The following is a 22,283-nucleotide window of genomic DNA, read 5'->3' on the forward strand; positions in this document are numbered from 1 at the left end:
GCTTTGTAATAAAAGAAGCAAATAATTTTATTTTTTAGTTTATTTTGTTATTTTTTAAGATTTTATTTCTTCATCCGAGAGAGAGAACATGTGTGCACAAGTTGGGGGGAAGGGGGAAGAAGACTCCCCACAGAGCTGGGAGCCTGTTTTGGGGGCTCCATGTGGGCTTCATGTGGGGCTTGATCCCAGGACTTGGAGATCATGACCTGAGTGAAAGGCAGGCGCTTAACCATCTGAGCCACCCAGGCATCTTGAGAAGCAAATTATTTTAAAAAGCAACTCAAAATTAAGGTTATTTGTGTGAAAGTGCTTTGACAATCATATTGTGCTACATAAATGTGTAATGATATTAGTGTTTTTCTGGAAATCGAGAAGCACAGTTGGATTCATGTTTAAATCAATAAATTTGACTGCAAGGAAGAAAAATTGGTCAGTGGACGGGCTATGTTTTGTGCGGCTCTGCAGCAGGCCGGCTCCCACTGATTCCTCCTGCTTCCCTCCCCCTGCCGCCTGTCTCTCACTCCTGTTTGTTTTTCTCCTCCATGCACCATCCAGGCCTCCTTCCTCCGAAGGAGGCTGTCTGGTCTTGTCTCCTGGGCTCCATCATGCCTCAGAAATGGAAAAAGCCCCAAGGCTGGGGCCTGTCTGGCTTGAAGAGCTGGGGCTCAGTTTTGAGTGTGACATCAAAGTGCATAATGAGGGTTTTGCTGCAGATTCCAGGCTAGAGGGCAGGTGTGGGTGGCGCCATGGTTATAGGCTTCTGGGCTGTGGCCCCAAAGGAATGCTGAAGCCATCTGGCTGAATGCAGGTGAGGAAAAATCTGCTTTTTCTGTGGGAGGATTTGAGAGCATCTTGTGGTCTCCCTCACCCCGAGCTTCTGGTGCCAATTCACTGTCTAGTGCTCCTGACATCTCCACTGTTAAGGAAATGTGTATAGGTCCTCTGGAGGCAGCAACCTATCCTAATACTAGGATTGAGGCTCTGGAATTAGGCAGACTTGGTTAGATTTGGATCCCAACTCCACTGCTGCTTGGAACCATCACTCAGTGTCTAAGAGCCTGGGTCTCAACATCTATAAATGATGACAAAAGCACTCACATGCACCAGGCACACAACAGGCACAGTTCTAGGGGCCTTTCTTATTATTAACTCATTTGATCTATGCAGCCACCTTACTGGGCACTTGCTGTGATCATCATGTCCATCTTAGATATGGGGAAACTGCAGCTGGGTGGGTTGACTCACTTGCCCAAGGCCTCACAGGATCAGTACCAGGATGAACCCAAGCAGTGTGGCTCCAGAGTTTGCATTTAACAACCACGTTTGGAAGCCTCACTGTAAGATGAGTCAACAACAATAACTATGATTTATTAGCAGCTCACTTAGTGCCAGGCATGACACTAAATGCTATTCAGGAACTTCTCATCCGTGTGTCCCCATGCCTGGATGAGGCGGGGACTATCGTTATGTGCTAACATTGACCTGCAGCACAGCCCATGGTATACAAGGCCCTCCGGGAAAGGCTGGGCCTTGGCAAGGTTGTCACAGTATAGAAGAGCTAGGATGTGTCCATAAATAAATGTGATTCATGTAGAATCGGAGCTGAGAGATTATCTGGTTTCAACTCATTTTTTTTACTGAGGACAAGAACCGACTTGCTTTGTTTATTCCCATAGAGTTTGGAGGAAGAACCACTGAAAGAACAATAGGCAACAGTTATTGGGTTCCCAGGCCCTGTGTGAGTGTGTTTATATCCTTCAACCCTCACAACAGCCAGACAGGAGAGGCCCTGTTATTATGCCCATTTCGCAGATGAGGAAACAGATATGGAGAAGTTAATACGCAGCTCATCCCACCTCCCACAGCTAGCAAGTGGCAGAGCTGGGATGCTGGCTGTGAGTTCCAGAGCTCGGCCACTAAACCACCATGCTCTGGGCCGCCCCGATCACTGAAGGTGGTTAAGGAGCCTAGGAGGTGGATCAGGTAGATCAGAAAGTTCTTTGTAGATTACAAAGAGCTGTATAGACACAGCTTCTTATTAGAAAGAAGAGTCCCGAGAGAGTTATAAAGTCATATAAAAGGATGCCTGGGTGGTGGCTCAGTCGGTTAAGCATCTGCCTTCAGCTCAGGTCATGATCCTGGGGTCCTGGGATGGAGCCCTGCTCAGCGGGGAATCTGCTTCTCCCTCTGCCTCCCTCTGCTCATGTTCTGTCACTCACTCCTCTCTCTCTCTCTCTCTCTCTCTCATAAATAGATAAAATCTTTAAAAAAAAAAAAACCAAAAAAAACCCCAAAGTGGTATAAAGCCCAGGACAAGACCAAGGACTATCTCTAGGATGAGATGGCTTTGCTTCGGACTTGGACCCATGCTAAGTAGGAATGAAAAATGTCCAAGGGTGGGGGAGCGTTATGGGGTGGTGGTGGGGAAGGTTCCCTCTAGTTCTCCCCCATTAGCTCAGGATGGCTGATCAGATTAGCCCATGGGCATGCTGGTCCAGGTGAAGTGGTGATCAGGACCAGAGAGAGCCTTGGGGACCTGCAGAGAGCAAGCTGGTGGGTGGGACCACTCAGAGGGGGATAAATGAAGGCACAGAAGGCTGGTAGCAGGGCCAAAAATGGGGTGAGACAGCCTGAATTCAAATCCTGCCATTCTATGACATTCTGATTAGGAGGCCACTGCCAAGCTACACAACATCTGTACCTCAGTTTCCTCATCTGAAGAATGGGAACAAAAATAGTGAATCTTCAGAGGCTCATGCAAAACTGACATGCTCATTTGTTTCAAGTGTTTACTCTGATGCATGGCACACAGTAAGCACTGGATAAGAGCTAGCCATTGCTATTTGTTATTATTGTCCCAGGAAGCCTGACTGGTGTCCTGATTCAGGGAGGAATGGGGTTAGAAGGAAAGCAGACACATACGACTACTGCAATCTGCTCCTGGTAAATCGAAATCCGCTGGGGGTGAACTGGATTACAGAAGAACACGGACTGGCTCCCCTCTTTCCCACCTTAGGTTTTGTTTCCGAGAATCATTGGCTCTGCTGTTCAGGGAAAGGTAAGGAGTAGAAGGACGAGGAGATAAAGGCCAATGGGCCACCAGTCCTCTGGGCTAATACGGAAGGGTCAGCGGTGGTTTCTGAAGTTCTGTTGGCATTTCTGAACCCCTGTTAATTAGCCTCCTCACCCCTTTGCATACTGTGGATTTACTTTCCATTCTCACAAGCAGACACACTCCTGCAGGGAAAATGCAGATGGATGAGAAGTCTTTTCTTGAACAGATTAATGGCAGGATTGGAGGATGACTGTTGGGTGGGGACTAGGAAAAGTGAAATGAATGCAAATGTGTACTTACCCATACTCCTTTGCAGGGCCAAGCTGGGTGAAGGAACTTGCATGTTGCCATCATGTCAGCCCTGCAAGGAAAGTATTTCTTAGCTCCATGGTAGAAACTTGTCTGAGGCCACAGCTAGCCCATGGAGCAAGGAGTCCAACCCAGATGGATTCAGTGCCAAGGATCATCCTTAATACAAAATCTGAGAAACTCCACTGACTCAGAGCTATCAGGCCAGGCCAGCCTGGCTTGGGGGAAAGGACTGTTCCATGGAAGGAAGGTATAGTTCATCCTGCTCGTAGGCCTCTTCCCAATCCCCACGAGTTGGAGTGCTGGAGGTCAGTCCTGTCTTTGGTCCAGGTGGAAGGTTGCAGTTTATTGTCACCAGCAAATTGACCTCCATCGGGATATTACTAGTTGCACTTCTATCTTCCTATTGTTCAGTTGCTCAGTAGGCACTTGTCACAGGTGTGGGGGATAGGTCAGGAGCACAAGGAGCTATTTCTGGGCTCTGGGCTTTGGGAAAGGAGCTATGTCCTGTTTACACATCCTCTCTCCAGATTTGCACAACCTGACCACAGAAATGTCATCTTCCAAGCCCAGGTAAATAGAGGCAACCAGATAAGTCTGGTTGGCCAATGGCTACTGAGTAACCAAGGGAGCCCAGAACCCTATAGTAGGCAACTATGAAAAATATAGAAGAAAAGAGCAGCCTAAGACTCCTGACCTCGGACTGCTGGAGCAGAAGCATATTCCTATCTGGGGGAGGAGGTCACACAGTGCAAGTTTCGAGGCCCTCTCTCACATGAATGACTCTTGGTCCGGTCACCCCTCCCAGCAACCACCCACTTACACCACCAAACTGAGGTGTCAATGTTAGCGTGAACCCTAGTTTATCTTGCAAGAGTGAGAGGAGGAAGAAGGAAGTCTCTTACTCAACGATGAATAGCTGGCTGAATCAGGTCTCCCTCAGAAAACAAACTGAAGGGAAGAAAGAGCCTGTGTCTGGATCACCTTCTTCAAAAAGTTAGGTGGGGAAAAAAAAAAAATGACACATGACAACAGGCTGGGCACAGAGGTGAGAAGGGATGGGGAGCCTGGTTGCTCTACAGAGCTAGGGGAGGAAATCAGTTAGAAGGGAGGCCCTGGTCACACATCTAAATGTGTCCCTGCGAAGTCCCCAGGGGCCATAAAGCCTGTCAGGAACTGGATATTTTGCCAATTCTGAGAGCCCCAGAATGAAACTTACCAGCCTTCCCCTCTTTTCCATCAACAGAACTTCATCTTCGGCCCCCATGTTCAACATTGTTTTTGTTTAATATCTTCAGGGGGGAAAACAATGTTTGTGTAGGGATCTGCCAAGAGGTGAAGTCGTGCTGCCCAATAAAAGGACAGTTTTTTTTGAGAAGTGGCCAAACCCCACCAATAGCTCTGTAATAGAGAGGAGGCCTACACCAACTAGGATTGGGGGTGGGGTGGGCTGGGGTGGGTGTCAAATGAAATAATTTATGTCAACTTGTTGAGCCCAGCCTGGTCTCTTGGGGCCAAATACGCGTATTTGTTCTTTCTTTGTGGTAGATATTGTCCTTTGGGGTTAAGTGGGAGAGAGGAAAACTTCCCTATTGAGCTTGCACATTTTGTGACTGTCCCAGGAGCTTCATCACCCCTGCCTTCTGCTATCCTAGTCCAAGACCATTCTTCCTAAATAGCCTTCCTGCTTCTACACTTGCCTCCTAGTCTATTCTCCACATAGCAGCCAGAGCGATTATTTTTAAAAAATGTAAATTGTTATCTTGTCCCTTTCTTGTCGAAAACTCTTCAAACGCCCCCATCACACTTACGAGTAGAAGTTAAACACTTCACCAAGGGTTACTGGGCGGGAGGGTGACCCGCACCCTGCTGACTTTGCCTCCCATCCTTCCTCCTACGGCCCATTCTGCGGCCGCCACACTGATCTTGGTTTCCGAGCCCGCCAAGACGGTGGCCTCCTTAGGGCTTTGGTACTGGCTCTCCCCCTTGCCTAGAATACCCTTTGTTCTTCTTACCTGCCCACTGGAATTAGCGAACCCACCCACCGTCCCTCTGTTGGCCTCACAGCAAATGGGTAATGACACGAACTCAACCGGGCTTGTCTACCATTTGCTCACTTGTTTACTGTTTTCCTCACAACACAAGCCCCGGAAGGGAAGGCGCCGCCGTGTCCGTCTTGTCTATCACCCAATCTCTGGGGCCAAGCAGAGCCTGGCACGGAGTAGATCTCTAGTGTTCGTTAGATAAATGAGCTCTTCAAACCTGAACCATCCTGAGAGGTCTGTGAGAAAAGGGAGGTTCTGTCAGGCCGGGGATCAGAGTCCTGGTCCGTCTGAACACAGACCTCGCCTTCCTTTCAGACACCTCGCCCCTTTCCAGGGTGGGCGTAGCTCCCCCCATCCCCTCTCACACACTTGATCCCCCTCTCTCCAGGGAGGACAGGCCCGAATTCCAACCCCTTCTCCGCGCCTGGTGCCAGCCCCCAAGTCCTCCTACATCCTGGGGGCTCAGAGACACCGCCCTTTTCTTAAAATGGACCCTGTCGGGTGCGTGCAACCCCCCCCCTCCCTGGGTCCTCAGTCAGGGCACAGAGGAGTCCCGCACCGTCTATGGTAAAATGGGGTGAGATCCCCGGCCCACCCGTGGTATCGCCTCAGGTCCCCGACTGTGGCCCCCTCCCAAGCTAAGGAGCCCCCAGGCCGTGTGGGGGCGAGGAGGACGGTCCAGGCGTCAAGGGCAATGAGGACATTCAGGCCCGAAAAGGGGGTAGGCTAACTTCGCGCAGTAGAACCTTTCTTCACCATGCCCTCGTTTGCCGGCCGGGCAGCTTTGGAGGAGACACCCGGTTTAACCGTTCCTCCCGCTCGCACCCTCCCCCTCCCGGCCCAGTCTGCGGAGGCGCGCCTTCCTGCCCGCCCCGAGTTCGGGGGCTGCTGCCGCGGAAGCGTTCCGTTTCGCTCCGGAGGCCCCCAGGCGTGGAGCTGCGAAAGCAGCGTTAGCGTCTGGCGCTTCTGAGCTCTGGTGGGCGAGGATCTGCGTGTTTCCTCCAGCGGGGGAGGACGCACAGCGGAGGCGGAGGCCGAGGCAGTTTCGGGCCCTAGGCCCGGACGCCGGGGACGGGGGAGACGCGCCCAGCTTTCGCCATCCGGGGCGCGTGTGGTCCTCTTGGGACCTCGCCGGCGACCCGTAGCTCGGGCACGCGCCTGTCGCAGCCCGCAGGAAGGAGGGGGTCCGGCCTGAGGCCCGGGGCGGCGGCCGCCATGGAGATCGCCTCGGCCCAGGGCCGGCGCATGGGGCCTCGGGGGCGGCCCTGACCGCCCTCCTCCCTGCCCGGGCCGGGTCGCGGACGTGCCCCCTGCGGCGTTCGGCCACCTCTGCGTCTCCGCCCTCCCCGGGCCGCGCTGCTGCCTGGGCGCGGCGGCGGCGACGGCGCCCTGTTGAATGGGCTGTGAGGGCCCAGGTTGGAAGCGCTGGCGAACGCGGCCTCCGGGGGCGCAAGGCAGCAGCAGCGGTGGCGACCAAACGGGTGTTGGAGTTGGCGGCGGCCATGGAGGGCCTGGCTGGCTATGTATACAAGGCGGCCAGCGAGGGCAAGGTGTTGACCCTGGCCGCCTTGCTTCTCAACCGGTCTGAAAGCGACATCCGCTATCTGCTGGGCTATGTCAGCCAGCAGGGAGGGCAGCGCTCCACGCCCCTCATCATCGCAGCCCGCAATGGGCACGCCAAGGTGGTGCGTTTGCTGTTAGAACATTACCGGGTGCAGACTCAGCAGACTGGCACCGTCCGCTTCGACGGGTAGGTACATCCCAAGCCCCCTCCCACGAGCGCGGACCCACCACCTCACTGGTCCTTCCCTCCTTCACTCTCTCCCCATAGAGGTATCACTTCTTCCCTTTTGTGCATCCTCCTGCCGCATGAATGCCCGCTTCGTCTTCCAGTGCTAATGCTTCGTCCCGTGGTCTGCTGCCCATCCTCATCAGCCCCTACCCCTTATTCCCTATGTGGGTAAATAGCCACACCCTATGTCTAGATACCTAATGGGTATTCTTCACTAGAGAGTCCGTGTTACGAAGGAGGTGCTCCTTCCGAGGTTTCACCTTTATCGGTATTGGGGTTGTAAGCGAGATCAGAAATTAACGCGGTTAGCAATTAACATCGAAGACCTCTGTTTGATGAGTAATTTAGTCACCCAGTTTTACTCCTTCAACTGAGTGGTCCCTTCAGACGGGTTGCGGGGGCCTTAATGTCAAAATAAGCCCCTAGAACTCCAGCCTCTTTGAGGGATTGTCAGGCAGCCAGACATCCCTAGACCTGATTCTGACACTTGCACATAGCTCCGGGTTGATAGGTTGGCTGCAAAAATGGCCCTGGACCTGGTATAGGAGGTAATGGCATTGTTAATACATGTTATCTTGTGATATTGTGGGGAAACTTGATGGTTTATGTCATTTGAGGTAGGAAGTTCAAAAATTCCTATTGTCATAGTTAAGATTTGTCTCTTAGGTTTAATTGTATATATTGCGTAGGCATGAAAATGTTTAACACAGAACTATCAGGTTTGACATCTTCTTTGCTGTGCTGGATTATTACCAAGTGTTCTTCAGTTTACAAACTTAATCGATTGCATTTGTTTTTCTTGACTTTTATGCCAGTACATAAGCTATTCTAGCATTTTCTTCTGTTTGAGGTAGATGGGGTCCACACATAAAGATATGTAACTTTAGTTTTGGTGATTGAAAACTGCTTGGTTACAAACCTCATTGGAAAAGCACTTCTTGAAAATTAATAGAGCGTTGTTGAATTTTGGTTCTTTTTTAGGTTTAAATTATAAAACAACGAGAGGAAGATATTTTTAGATGAGAGGAAAATATTTTAAAGCATTACATTTTAATGAAATGATAGCCCAAGTTGGTGGTTAATCTCTGGTACCACCTCCCTAGATATCAAGGAGATGGTCTTTTTCCTCTTGATTAAAGATGGCAACCTGATTCATGTTTGCTTTCCCTTCCCATGTTTGCTTTTGTGTCCATTCTGGAACTCCCTGCATTTCCACAGCCTTTCCTATACCCAGACAAGGAGTGAGACAGAATGACCTCTGAATTTCAACAGCATTCCAGTTGTATAGGCACATGGATTCACTGAGATACGAATCTCAGTAACAGCTGCTAGAAACATCGCTGCTAAGGAGCTTGCTGAGGCCTTTTTGGATGAGGGGAGGATAGTGGTGGGGAAAAAAATTAGTTTCCTAAAGCATTGGAAAGGTTTTGCTTATTACTGTCTTTTTTACCGTCAGACAGGTTTTTTGAGATGGAATTAAAAGAACCTGAAATTAATGGAAATGATAAGAAATACAGCCTGCGTTCTGCACTGGGCAGTGAAATTAAAGGGTTCAGGAGGCAAACACTTACTGAACTCCTGCTGTTGTGCTGGGCTGTGTGGTAGGGATTGGGTATGCAGAGGTGAGTAACATACTGTTCCCAATGTGAAGGAAGACGTTTTAGCGGGGGAGACAAGAGAAATAGAGATGTAAGTGAGTAATTGCATGTAAGTGAGTAAATGCCATGCCATTTAGAATTTTAGAAGTCTGTTGGACTAGTGAGGGATATGGGAATGGGAAGTGCTCAGCGTTGCCTGGGGGAAACAGGGAAGGCTCCCCCCTTCCCATGCTTGAATTTGGGTCTTGAAGTGTAGAAGAGGGGCAACAGCATGGTGAACTTGGAGTGACAAGTGTTTGAGTGTGGTTGTAGGAAAGGATTCAAGCTGGGGAAATTAAGAAAGAGATTGTGGGTGGCTGGAGAGAGGTGGAGGCCAGATTTTGACGATCATTGTATAAAATACCAGGAGTTCCATGGGGGAGACTGCAATTGCAAACGGTTCAGTCATTCACGATTTTGGCTGAGCATCTTTTTCTGTTATGGATTATTACAATTATGAATATATTAGCTGCTGTGTAAGAGTAGTGGAGAATTTTATTTATTAAATGCCTGTGATGGGTCTAGCCCTATTATACCTTCTGTGGAGGATACAGAAAAAATGTAAGGTTTCTGCTTTTTTGAGGAGCTTGCCAATTAATTAACAAGCGAGAATTGAAGTTCATGGCCACCTTTATGCCCATTCAAACCACACTATTACTTTTCAGTTTATTCCAGTCATTTTGTCATTTCAGAACTAGATGGCAAATGTCATGATTTCACTTTGCACTCATTCCAGACATTGTGAAAATAGTCTGAATGAGGTGTTAACAATATGCCCTCTCACCCCTTAGGGGCTGGCTTTTTGAGACTTATTTAGCAAAATCCCCCTTTATTTTTTTATTTTTATTTTATATATTTTTATTATTTTTTTTAATCCCCCTTTAGATTCCATCCGCTCTTGAGAACCATGGCCAGGTGGGGACTAACAGGTTCTCTGTGTGTGCTGATGTAGATTAGTGTTTCCTAGTTTTTAGTCACTTGTGTACCATCTTCACAATTTTTTTGTCAAAATTGTTTCTTATCCTTTTATTTGCCTGATATTTAAAAAAAGGTTTCACTTCTTAGTTCCATCCTAAGCAACAGTTACTTGTATATAGGTTTCATATAGTCTGTTTTGTGTGTGAGAGAGAAAGAGAGACATTAAAATAAATAGCTTATTTAAAATTTTTTGAAAGTCTATGTTCTGCCTAAAAATTTCTATACTATCTTAAGAAACTCAAGTGGATTCGTAACCGATTCTCAGGAAGGAAGGGACTGCTTACCTAGGTCAAGCCCCATGGTGATATTTGAGCCCTTGTTCATATTTTTAAAAGTAATATTTGAGATCATTTTACTTATGGCTTAATATGTGAAGACTACTGTTGACAGACGAGTGGGCAAGAAAAATTACTTGAGTAGAAATGAAGGAACCTTTAGTTGGAGAATGGGAAACTTAAGAATGTTAAAGAAATGGAACAGAACAAAGGCGAGGTGTCCTGTGACCATGGGCTAGAGTGCTGGCCCGAGTTCCTAGGGCCTGTCAGCTGAGTACCAGAGTTTGTTGGGGAACCTTTGTCCTAAAAGAAGTTTGCTGACAGGGATGGGAAGGAGAACAGGGCCTCTGGGAGTTCTGAGGCTTTTTGTTGAGTTCTCTCTTAAAGTTGGCACTAGTACTAATACTTTTAATGTTTAGGTAGAGGACAGGCTTGAAGGCCACATCATCATTTGGTTTCATTTAAAACTCATTGCCATGCAGTATATATTTCAAAGAAATTATGTTTGGTCTAATAAACAATTTTAAGGACTTTGGTTTAAAAAAAGTGTTGATCATTTACATTTAATGAATTTTTATTTCCATTTCAAATACTTGATCAGACATTTTTATTTTAAATTGGACCAGGAAATAGTTTCAGCTTAGTTTTGTGATCAGAAATGTTATCTTTTTTTTTTTTTAAGATTTTATTTATTTATTTGACAGAGATCACAAGTAAGGCAGAGAGGCAGGCAGAGAGAGAGCGGGGGAAGCAGCTCCCTTCTGAGCAGAGAGCCCCGATCCCAGGACCCTGGGATCATGACCTGAGCCCGAGGCAGAGGCTTAACCCACTGAGCCACCAAGGTGCCCGAAATGTTCTTTTATTGTAAAATGTTTCCATCATATGATGTGTACATTTTGTTTTAGGTGAATATCAGATTATAGTTTATTTTTATTTTATTTATTTTATTATTTTTTAATGTAGTCTCTACCCCCCAACGTGGGACTCGAACTCACAACCCTGAGATCAAGATACACACACTCCACCTACTGAGCCAGACAGATGTCCTGCTTTCTTGATTTTTTTGTTTGTTGGTTGGTTTAAAGATTTTACTTGTTTAGAGAGAGTGTGCAGGAGCTTATGCTTGCGTGTGTGGGGTAAGGGCAAAGGGAGATAGGGAGACAGAGAATCATAAGCAGACCCTGCCCTGAGCCTGGAGCCACATGCAGGGCTCAATTTCACCACCCTGAGATGGAGCCCTGCATCAGGCTCTCTGCTCAATGGAGACCCCTCTCCCTCTGCCCAGCCCCTCCCCTGCTCGTTCTCTCACTCTCTTGCTCTATCTCAAATCTCTTAAAAAAAAAAAAAAAAAAAAAGTCAGATTCTTAACCGACTGAGCCACCCGGGCACTCCCTGGTTTCTTGATTTTTTGAAATGAAATACATTATAGAGAGTTTGGATTGCAATTTTGGAGTGAGTCTAGAAAGAACTTTGTTTTATAATACTTCTCCCTTAGGGACTAAGTACATATTGCATTAATTTATCATATTTTTATTTTCTGTTATAAATGTGGTATGTTGTTTTGAGGAAGTCTGTGCTCATTATTTTAGCTGAAGCCTATGGACAAAGGACTGTCATAGATTTTAGGCTTATGATTCCCTTTAATTGTTTAAAGTTTTTGTTTAGATGTAGAAATTCAAAATTTGCTCAGGCTAATGTTTCTGAAGGACTAGTCTTTTTCTAATACATTCTGCAGTGAATATTTTTATCCTAAACTACTTAAAAATTTTAATTGCCTCAATAAAAATAGATAATTGAAATTTTCTTGAGGCTTCTGTTACATCACTCTATGGAAAAATGGAAACCATTAGGCTACACCACAAAAAGTATTAAACTGTTACAAAAACCAAGTGAAATATATATTTATAATTTAATTTTTACTCCTACGTCATTAATTCTGGGACATTTGAGGTGAGAAAAATATTTTAATCACTTTTTGCTCTTTTTTTCATCTTTAAAATGGGGATCGTATTTATCTTTTATGGTTATTATGAGAGTTAAAAATAATATATGTGAATTCCTATTTTAATGTAACATTTTCAAGTTTTACATAGTTTGGGTTCATGTATATAATAATTTCATATTTTTAAAGTGCAAGGAAACATTTAACCATGTAAGTGTAACTATGTATTAACTATTTTTGATAGATTACTGTTAATTAGTTTGAAAAAATGCTTTTTATTTTTTGGAAAAATGCCTTTTATATTGAAACTGAACAATGACATGTATTATGTTTCCTTAATACATAGAGTACTATGTACTAGAGTACTTTTGTGTTTTAATCTCATGTAAACTTTTAGTTATGTATCTGTGAAATGAGCATAATAATAGTATCTATCTCCGGGTTTTGGGGAGGAGGTTATTACGAGGATTAAATGAGATATATTGCATATTGATCCCTTAATACAATGAGTGCTTGGGACATTGAAGATACTTATTAGCTATTTGTGTTCCTTTAAACTGTTATTCTTTAATTATGTCTCATTTTTGTTTTTAATTATAACTTTTTATTTAAGGTGTAACATCTAGTAAGGTGCATACATTTTAAGTGTACCATGTGATAAAATTTTAATATGTTTAGCTATGTAAACACCTTCTAAATCAATATCCAGAAAGTTTTTGTCACTCAGAGTTTCTTTTATTCTCCTCAGTCAGTTCCTCTCCTTTCCCTTCTCAGAAGTAATGATTACTCTGACTCTATCACCATAGATTGCCTATCCTTGAACTTCTATAAAGGGAATTATACAATATGCTCTTTTCTTTCTGGCTTTTTTTTTTTTTTTTGCTTAATACATTGTGAGATTCATCTGTGCAGTTGCATATATCAGTAGTTTTTTTTATGCTTTGTGGCATTCCATTGTATGAATATACGGCAGCTTACTTATCCTGTACACAGGTGTTGTTTCCAGTGTTTGACTGTTACGGGAAAAAAGCTGCTTTTTTTGTTTACGTCTTCACTGGTGGGTGTTTGCGTTCACTTCTTGTCAGTATATGCCGAAGAGTGGAATTGCTGGGTCATGGGGTTGGCGTATGTTTAACTTGAATAGTTACTGCTAAACAGTTTTCCCGAAAGTGGTTCAAACAAATTACATTCCTACCAGCAGTGAGTTTGAGTTGCTTCACATCCTGGCCAGCACTTAGTATTGTCATGTCAGTCTTACTAATTTTAGTTATTCTGGTGCTTGTGTATTGGTAACTCATGATTTTAACTTGCTTTTCCCTTTCTAGTAGTTATCTTGAACATCTTTTCATATGTTTATGGTCACTTGGATATCTTTTGTGAAATACATTTGTTTATTAGTCTTTTTTTTATTTGGGTTGTTTGCCTTTTTCTTACTGATTTGTCAAATACATTTAATGTAAATGTCTTCTCCCAGTGAGTGGATTGCATATTTACTTCCTTCTTAATATCTTGATGAATTGAAGCTCTTAATTTTAACGAAGTCCAGTAAATCATTTTTTCTATGATTAGTGCTTTTTTTGCATTCCGTTTAAGAAATAGTCATTAACTCCAAAGTCATGAAGGTAGTCTACTTTTTTTTTTTTTTTTTTTTAGAAACTCTCATGGTTTTGCTTTTCATAAAGATCTATGCTACTTCCCTAATTTCTATGCATAGTGTGCAGTTTGATGAGGAATTTCCCTAAATATCCACCCATGTAGCCACAACCCAGATCAAGATTTAGGACATTTCTGATAGCTTTAAGACTCTTCCTAGTTAGTCCTGCACCCTCTCCCCTAGGTAACTCCCTCCGTAGGTACTTGTTAGTGAGCAGGCTTTTGTGGTCATTTGGTGCCATTATTTGAAATTGAAGAATTAACTGGGTCTTTTGTTTTCAGCAGAAACAACAGACAAGTGGTGTTTTGGGAATGTTGTTAGTTGGGGCAGGGGATTATATATACTCTTTCACTTGATGGGCGATATAGTTTGGCCTGTGTTAAAACATTAGGTTGTATAGTGAGAAGCTCAGCAGTGAGGTTTTTGGTATAAATACTTAGTAGTGCTAGTAAATACTGCTTTTGATTGACCTTTTCTCTTAACACTTGCAAATATACTTATTTTAGTGGTTCAAGTACAGTATATCTAAGTATGTGCGGCAAAAGTCTACTTTTTAGGTCTGATGGTCAGTAACAGGATAAACAGTTGAAAAATTGAGCTTGGGGAAAATGGAAGGTAGAAAGATGGGAAAGACTGGCCTCCTAGCAAGTGTCTAATTCTATTATAAGAACCTAGCACGTATCAGACAATAGGTGGTGACTGTGAAGCCACAAAGTGCAGATATGGGCGGAATGTCAGGGAAGAGGCCCACTGGTTTTAGGAAAGTGCTGATTGTTTCTTGCTGTTAGCATTTCCCCCAGTGGTTTAGTTGAGGAACATACCCATAATACACACACACACACACACGTATTTTTAAGACCTTTAAATTGGAGTAGAATGGATGGAGAAAAATTCACTAATTGAAAGCATTTATAAGTTTCACAAAGTGGATGTATTTGTTTACTAAAGTTCCCTTTGTGCTTCCTCCCACAATCTGCTCCCCTAAAATAAAGTGTTCTGATTTCAATACCACAGATAGGTGTATAAATGTAGTAATATAATATGTACTGTGTTCGGTTGACTTCTTTTGCTCAGCACCATGTTTATGTGATTGTTCTGCATTACATGGAACAGGGATTTTTTTTTGCATTCTCATTGCTGTAGTAGAAGTATATTTGATGAGCTTAGATAATCCTAGGGGGCAATTATCTGCTTAAATATTTTTTTCCCTAAAGCAGTTTCTAACACAGTGTTACTGTAGGGACTGGGGTAGCTTTCTTACTGACCTGTTGAGAGAAACTGTGGTACCTGGGGGATACTGGGAAGGAGTAACAGGTTTTTCCTTAATAGCCAGTGCATGAACTTGGTGGTAAAGAAGTTATGAACCTCCTTGCATTTCTTCTGTGTTTTCTGAAATGTATTTACTTTTGCTAGTAGAAAGTTTGTGATTTTTTTTTTTTTAGAATTATATACTTTAGCAGTAACAGTAATAGTTAAGGTTTGTTGAGCTTCTGCTAGAAGTACAGTGCAGAGTGCTTTACTTAAGTTACCTGATTTTGTTTTTACCCAAACTAATGTTGTATTCATGTTCCACAGATTGAGGTTTCAGTCAGTGCAACCGAATCCATTCTTTACACTTATGTTAGAACGTGTGTGGCCTGTGTTTTCTGACCCTTTGCTCTTTTCACGAATAGGTATGTCATTGACGGTGCCACCGCTCTTTGGTGTGCAGCAGGAGCCGGACATTTTGAAGTTGTTAAACTTCTAGTCAGCCATGGAGCCAACGTGAACCACACCACAGTGACTAACTCGACCCCGCTGCGGGCAGCGTGCTTTGATGGCAGACTGGACATTGTGAAATACTTGGTTGAAAATAATGCCAACATCAGCATCGCCAACAAGTACGACAACACCTGCCTGATGATTGCAGCATATAAGGGACACACGGATGTGGTCAGGTACCTTTTAGAACAGCGTGCTGATCCCAATGCTAAAGCACATTGTGGAGCCACAGCGCTGCACTTCGCAGCTGAAGCCGGGCACATAGATATCGTGAAGGAGCTGATAAAATGGCGTGCTGCTATAGTAGTGAACGGCCACGGGATGACACCCTTAAAAGTAGCTGCCGAAAGCTGTAAAGCTGATGTTGTCGAACTGTTGCTCTCTCATGCTGATTGTGACCGAAGAAGTCGGATTGAAGCTTTGGAACTCTTGGGTGCCTCCTTTGCAAATGACCGCGAGAACTATGACATCATGAAGACGTACCACTATTTATATTTAGCCATGCTGGAGAGGTTTCAGGATGGTGATAACATTCTGGAGAAAGAGGTTCTCCCACCGATCCACGCTTACGGGAATAGAACTGAATGTAGAAATCCTCAGGAACTGGAATCCATTCGGCAAGACAGAGATGCTCTTCATATGGAAGGCCTTATAGTTCGGGAACGGATTTTAGGTGCTGACAATATTGATGTTTCCCATCCCATCATTTACAGGGGAGCTGTTTATGCGGATAACATGGAATTCGAACAGTGTATCAAGTTGTGGCTGCATGCCCTGCACCTGAGACAGAAAGGGAACAGGAATACCCACAAGGATCTTCTTCGATTTGCTCAAGTTTTTTCACAGATGATACATTTGAATGAAACTGTGAAGGCCCCAGACATAGAATGTGTTTTGAGATGCAGTGTTTTGGAAATAGAGCAGAGTATGAACAGAGTAAAAAATATTCCAGATGCTGATGTCCACAATGCTATGGACAATTATGAATGTAATCTCTATACTTTTCTGTATTTAGTGTGCATCTCCACCAAAACACAGTGCAGTGAAGAAGATCAGTGCAAAATTAATAAGCAGATCTACAACCTGATTCACCTTGATCCCAGAACTCGGGAAGGTTTCACCTTGTTGCATCTAGCCGTCAACTCGAATACCCCGGTTGATGATTTCCACACCAATGATGTCTGCAGCTTTCCCAATGCACTCGTCACAAAGCTGCTGCTGGACTGTGGTGCTGAGGTGAATGCTGTAGACAATGAGGGGAACAGTGCCCTCCACATTATCGTTCAGTACAACAGGCCCATCAGTGATTTTTTAACCTTGCACTCTATCATCATTAGCCTGGTTGAAGCTGGCGCTCACACTGACATGACAAATAAACAGAATAAGACTCCGCTAGACAAAAGTACCACTGGGGTATCTGAAATACTACTTAAAACTCAAATGAAGATGAGTCTCAAGTGCCTGGCTGCCCGAGCAGTTCGGGCTAATGACATTAACTACCAAGATCAGATCCCCAGAACTCTTGAAGAGTTTGTTGGATTTCATTAAGTGACTGGATATGTAAAATCGTTTAATGTGGTGCTAAAAAGTAAAGGACTTTAATCACAGACAATAGAATTATGTGTTCATAAATTCTACTTTTCTTTCCACTACCTTCCTCCCTCCCCATCCATCCTTAGTTCTGTATTTGGTCTTTCTGCCTCATAACGGTTATTGATTTCAAATACACTTTAAACAAAGCCACATTGTTTAGGTGTAACTATAAGGTATCTGAATATTGGTCACTTAACTTTTCTTTTTTCTTCGTTTGTGTCTTTTTTTTATTGAAGTATAATTGAGATACTTAGTTTCAGGTATACAACATAATGATTCAACATTTGTATTTTTTTTTTTAAGGAATGAGTATAAAATATTTTGTTTATGTTACAAGGGACATTTATGATTTGAAGTTGATAATGTTTTAAAAAACTGCCTACAAAAGTATTTCTGTTAAGCCTGTGTCAGCGTGTTATCCTTGCAGCAGTTTTGAGGATCTCATGAAGAAAAACAACTAAAAACGACCATTAAGAGTAACGGGATACCTAGGTGTTCTGCACGTGCCAAACTGCTGTAGGTAGTCTTCGCTCTTCCAATATTTATGTGGAGTGATACAACACATGATAACATCAGGAGGATTTCAAAAAATATAGCTGCAGCTTAATCTGAAAATGTGCTAATTTAATAATAGTTACACATTTAAAATTTCAATCCATTGAAATTGTTGCATTATGCTGAGTGGTATATACAAAGTAGTAATAATCTTAAAGCAATGTTTCAGAGAATACTGATGGACTACTTGCCTTTAGGCTTAAATTCTAAAATTCTTTGAAGTCTCTGTTTTAATGTAATTTCTCTAAATTGCAGCAGTCTGCATTTGACTCAGCTCACAGACATGTAAAAATTATGAATGCTGTGTTTTCTTATGAAACAAATTGTTATAATATAGTTACACATTCTGTTTTTGTCCCTTTCTCCCTTTCCTCCTGTGTGGTCTCTTAAAATTTGGAAACTGCTTTTCCAGAGGGCATTGTTTGTGTGCCCCCCCCCATAAGGTGTTTATGACAGATGAAAAGGAACCCAAGATATTTGTGATTTTTTTTTTTCACTTTCTCTACTTTGTCCCTTATAACTAGTAGGAAAATCGCTAGTGTGGTATAGGAAATTAAATGGTTTTGATGATAAGAATAATTTGCAATGCTCTTTTGAAAGGTGTTTCTGTGAGAGCTGCAAGTTTTTCAACCGCAAAATGTCACGGATTCTGATAGGCAGAGGTCTCTGTGTTTTTTCTCTTCTGTTTAAATGGCAGCATTTTAACTGTCAGACTGAAAGTATTCTGTGATTATCTTTTAAGCATCACAGAAATTCAAGTAAAGGGTACACACCTATTGATGTTAAAAATGATAAAGTAAAATTAGCTATATCTGTATTTTTCTCTCTAGTGCCAAATGAATGCCTTAGCTACTCATAGTGCATGGTACTGTAAGTGAAGACCTGCAGCTTTTTTTTCTTTAATGAAAAGCATTATGATTGTGTAGTACCATCAGATATAAACTAAAAAAACAAACAGCCCTCCCCAACATTTATGATTTCAGTGGTCATTTTATGTATGCATATTGTTTCGTGAAGTAGAAGAGAAGGATCGCAGTTGGATCAGTAGGAAATATAATGACCAAGCCAAAAGTAGCACCTAGGGCCTTAAATAAAATAGATACCCCATGAAATGAAATAGTTTGAAGGGTGGGAGGAAATGGCAGGTGGGAAGCTTAAAAACTTTTCCCCACAGGAGTGCAGGATACTTTTCCAGCTACTGTAGTTACTCTTCATGTTCTTGCTTCAGCTGGGAATGTTTTGATAGTAAATTCTGTCATGGTAATGTATTTTTGTTTTCCTAACCTGAGGTTTTTACAAGGAGGGTTTTTAGGATGGTTTAAAGGGAGGTATTTGAGCCCTAATTTGAAAATTACAGGCCTTGCTCCTCTGGTATGAATCAAGGAAATACTGTACCTTGCTCTTGGCAACTCTCATGGCCTGAAAGAGAAAATGCATGGCCTCAAGGTGAGTGAATCCTGCCTTTTCCACAGCTTAGATCAGACCCTGTGTTTTTTAAAAGACTTCAGGGCCTGCTTTGATAGCCTGAGGAGTGGCTCTGATACTTGGTATTCAGTTGGTTCCATTATTAATGTGTATGATTTTTAAACACCAAAACTTAAAATATCAGATAATGTTGCATGTTTTAAAAACCATTTCATCCCTTTGGCTATCCAGGACCAGCGCTACTTTAGGTATTGCTTATTTATAAAATGAGGATAATGATTATATGTACATATTCAGACATCAAAATTTAATGACAGTGTTTTTGAGAAGGGATGAATGCTGGAGAAAATAAAACTGCTGATTGAAATGCTGACAGAGTTGGAGAAAGAATTTGAAGACCGTGGAATAAACTATGAACTCTGCTAATGGTAACACATTTTTTTACTATAGTATAGTAGTACATTGTTCACTCTCTTGCTAAGGATCTAAGTTTGTCTTGTAAAATAAGTCCAAGTATGTATTGTGAAACATCTGTATAAAACCATTCTTGAAACAAGTGATCTACATGCCTGTTTTTTATTTCTTTTGGTAGAATTATTTTAAATCTGTTTAGCCAAATCCTTCACAAGCTTAAGGGTTTTTTTGTTTTGTGTCTGTGTGTGTGTGTGTTTTAAGGAAAATAAATCGGTAAGAAAGATAATCTGTATCTCCGCTCATTGAAATTCTAGGCTCCATTTCCAGCCACTTTTGTCATTTCCAGTTTATTATTGGTAGAAATATGCTTCGGATTTTAAGTCTTCATTGAGGATACTGCAAATTCAGTCAAAACTTCTTTGTCTTGCTCAGTAATTGTCCTGCAAATTTGGCTGAGCTAGAGAGCTAGAGAGGCCCAGGTGAATGACGCCCTGGGCAAACCATGTGAGACTTGGGTGGGTTTTACACTTTCAGTGGAGTTGGTGAAATTGAACTCTTGAACTTAGGTAACTGTTTAACTCAAGGAACGGGCAACAAAGCCATCCCCACAATTGATCAAGAAGGGGGAAATCCTTGATGTAAGAACTCTGACACAACATAGGTTTTTTCAGTTTACCTAGTGCATGGCTCCAGCAGGCCACAGTCCAACTACCTTAAGGTTCTTTGCTGTGGGAACTGAAAACAAACCAACCAAAAAGCAAGCTTTGGTCTGACTTGTTTCTGGGAAGGTTTTTGTTTCATTATACTATAGTTGACTAATAACTGATAATCATTGAGAAACTTAGGTATGATAGCACTGTTTGAAGTGTGCATTTGGCAAGTGTTTTTAAAAAATTCAAATCCCAAGGGAACAACAGCACCCTGTCACCAGTCTCCACTGCAGTTTGAGGCAGCTGCTTTATGGATAAGACCATTTTGGATTATTCACGCGGAAGCATTTCTTTTTTGGAATGGGGCGGGGTGAGGCGTGAGTTGTTGGACCTCGGGTTACAGTTTGCTGGGTTTAGAAGCAACCAGTGATTGAACTAGTGAGTAGATGGATAAGAGTATATTAAAGGACTTGTTTTTATGGTAGATTTTCTGTAAAAATCTTAAATGTTCCTTTTTAGGCTAGCCAGATATATCTAGGTACAGATGACTATTCTGTTTTCCTCGCTGACTATGCTGTAACATTAAAATGGATTAAAGAAAACAAAACTCGGCCTTTTGCTCTTAAGAAAAGTTACTAGTCCATAAGATGTTAAGCTGCGTGTTTATTCCTACTCTGAAAATGCACAGCTCTGCTCTGGATGCCCTCCCTGGAAGGTAGAAAGCTCCTGGTTATGTATGGCACATCGCAGGGCTTTCTCCTACATTTCTGGCAGATTTGCCCAAATTCTCAGATGGGCTGGGCTGTATGTACAGCATCCCCTCTCCCAAATACGGGATCTGACCTAAACAAACTGATAGTGATGATAGATGTATTAATTTTTAAAACTGTAAAGTAAATGTGGTCTCTAGTCCTAGGTTTGTGGTGTGTTCATTTGTGTTAATGTGCAGGGAAGGGACATCGACTTGATGGTTATGGGGAGCGTATCTTGATGTGTGTGCAGGGGTGAGTATTGTTAAATTATTAACAGCTTTTCATTTAGGGGTGAGTCATGTGATCAGTGGCCTAATCAGAAAAATGAAGGAGTGAAGATGCAAGCTTTGCCAAGTGATGAAGTAAACAAGGTTTTGTATCTGTTTTTTTATCAGGTGTTGTAAAATTTGTGCATGGCTTTTTTTGGTTGTGGCTTATTAGTAATTGGTAGAGGAGAAAAGATGAGGAAAACCCCTCAGCTTTGCTAACCAGTCTTTTCAGAGTTACATAGTTGGGGAGTAAAATCCGACTGGCCCTAATGTGTTGAAAAGATCCTATCCTCTATAATATTCACCCCATCCTGTAATCCTCTGTGTAGAAAAACAACATTGTTGTATTCTAGTAATTCCCTGTGATTTATAACAAACCAGTGATGTCATTCTATTGTGCACTTTTGTCAAACCATTTACGTGACTTTAATAAACATAGTAAACTTGCTGACTGCGCCAGAGGTCTGTTAGTGATTTATATATATTGCATGACATTTTTTATTTGAGTTTGACATGTAGAATCATTTTTAATTTCGTGGCAATTGATAGTCCTAATAGCCCAGCTAATTTGAAGCTTAACAATATTGCTGTGTAAAAGGAAAAAAAAATGGTGTTTGTGTTCAGTAAATGTTTGAAAAAAAAAAAACAAAACCTGCCTTGAAGTTTGTGTCTTTATTGTTCAGTGTGTCTTAGTGGAGATGATCTTTTGTTGAGTGCATTTAAAAAAGAGTTGTCAAGTTATATGTGCCTAGGGAAGAATTCAGCTAGTAAAGAAAAATTCAGATAGTAAAAAACAAAAAACTCCAGTGCCTTCTCCATCTCTACCTGCCTCCCATTTGACTCTTAAGAGGGCAGTCACTGTTTACTAGATTTTTTAAATAGCTTCCCAGAATTTTTCTGTGCATATATGTATTTTTTCTCTTCATTTATTAAAAATGCAAATGGGCTTTTTCCTACTCTCTTCTGCATCTTGTGTTTTTCATTTAATACATCTTGGACTTCTTCGTATGGGGATGGTTGTTTCTTTTATTTACTTTTTAAAAAATCATTTATTTATTTGACAGAGAGAGAGTCAACAAGAGAAGGAACACAAGCAGGGGGAATGGTAGAGGGAGAAGCAGGCTTCCTGCTGAGCCAGGAGCTGGATGGGGGAGCTCAACCGAAGGGCTGAGCCATC

General features: G+C 42.6%; 1 protein-coding gene across 1 annotated transcript; it reads left to right on the forward strand.

Moving 5' to 3' along the window:
• The first annotated feature begins 6,242 nt into the window (after positions 1-6,242).
• On the forward strand, positions 6,243-21,761 carry FEM1B (fem-1 homolog B). Its single transcript, XM_032343009.1, has 2 exons — positions 6,243-7,159; positions 15,361-21,761. The coding sequence occupies exons 1-2, from the start codon at positions 6,912-6,914 to the stop codon at positions 16,994-16,996; spliced, it is 1,884 nt and encodes a 627-aa protein (XP_032198900.1). The 5' UTR covers positions 6,243-6,911; the 3' UTR covers positions 16,997-21,761.
• The last annotated feature ends 522 nt before the right edge of the window (positions 21,762-22,283 follow it).

This window comes from Mustela erminea, chromosome 5 (assembly GCF_009829155.1).
Source record: "Mustela erminea isolate mMusErm1 chromosome 5, mMusErm1.Pri, whole genome shotgun sequence".
Lineage (NCBI taxonomy): Eukaryota > Metazoa > Chordata > Mammalia > Carnivora > Mustelidae > Mustela > Mustela erminea.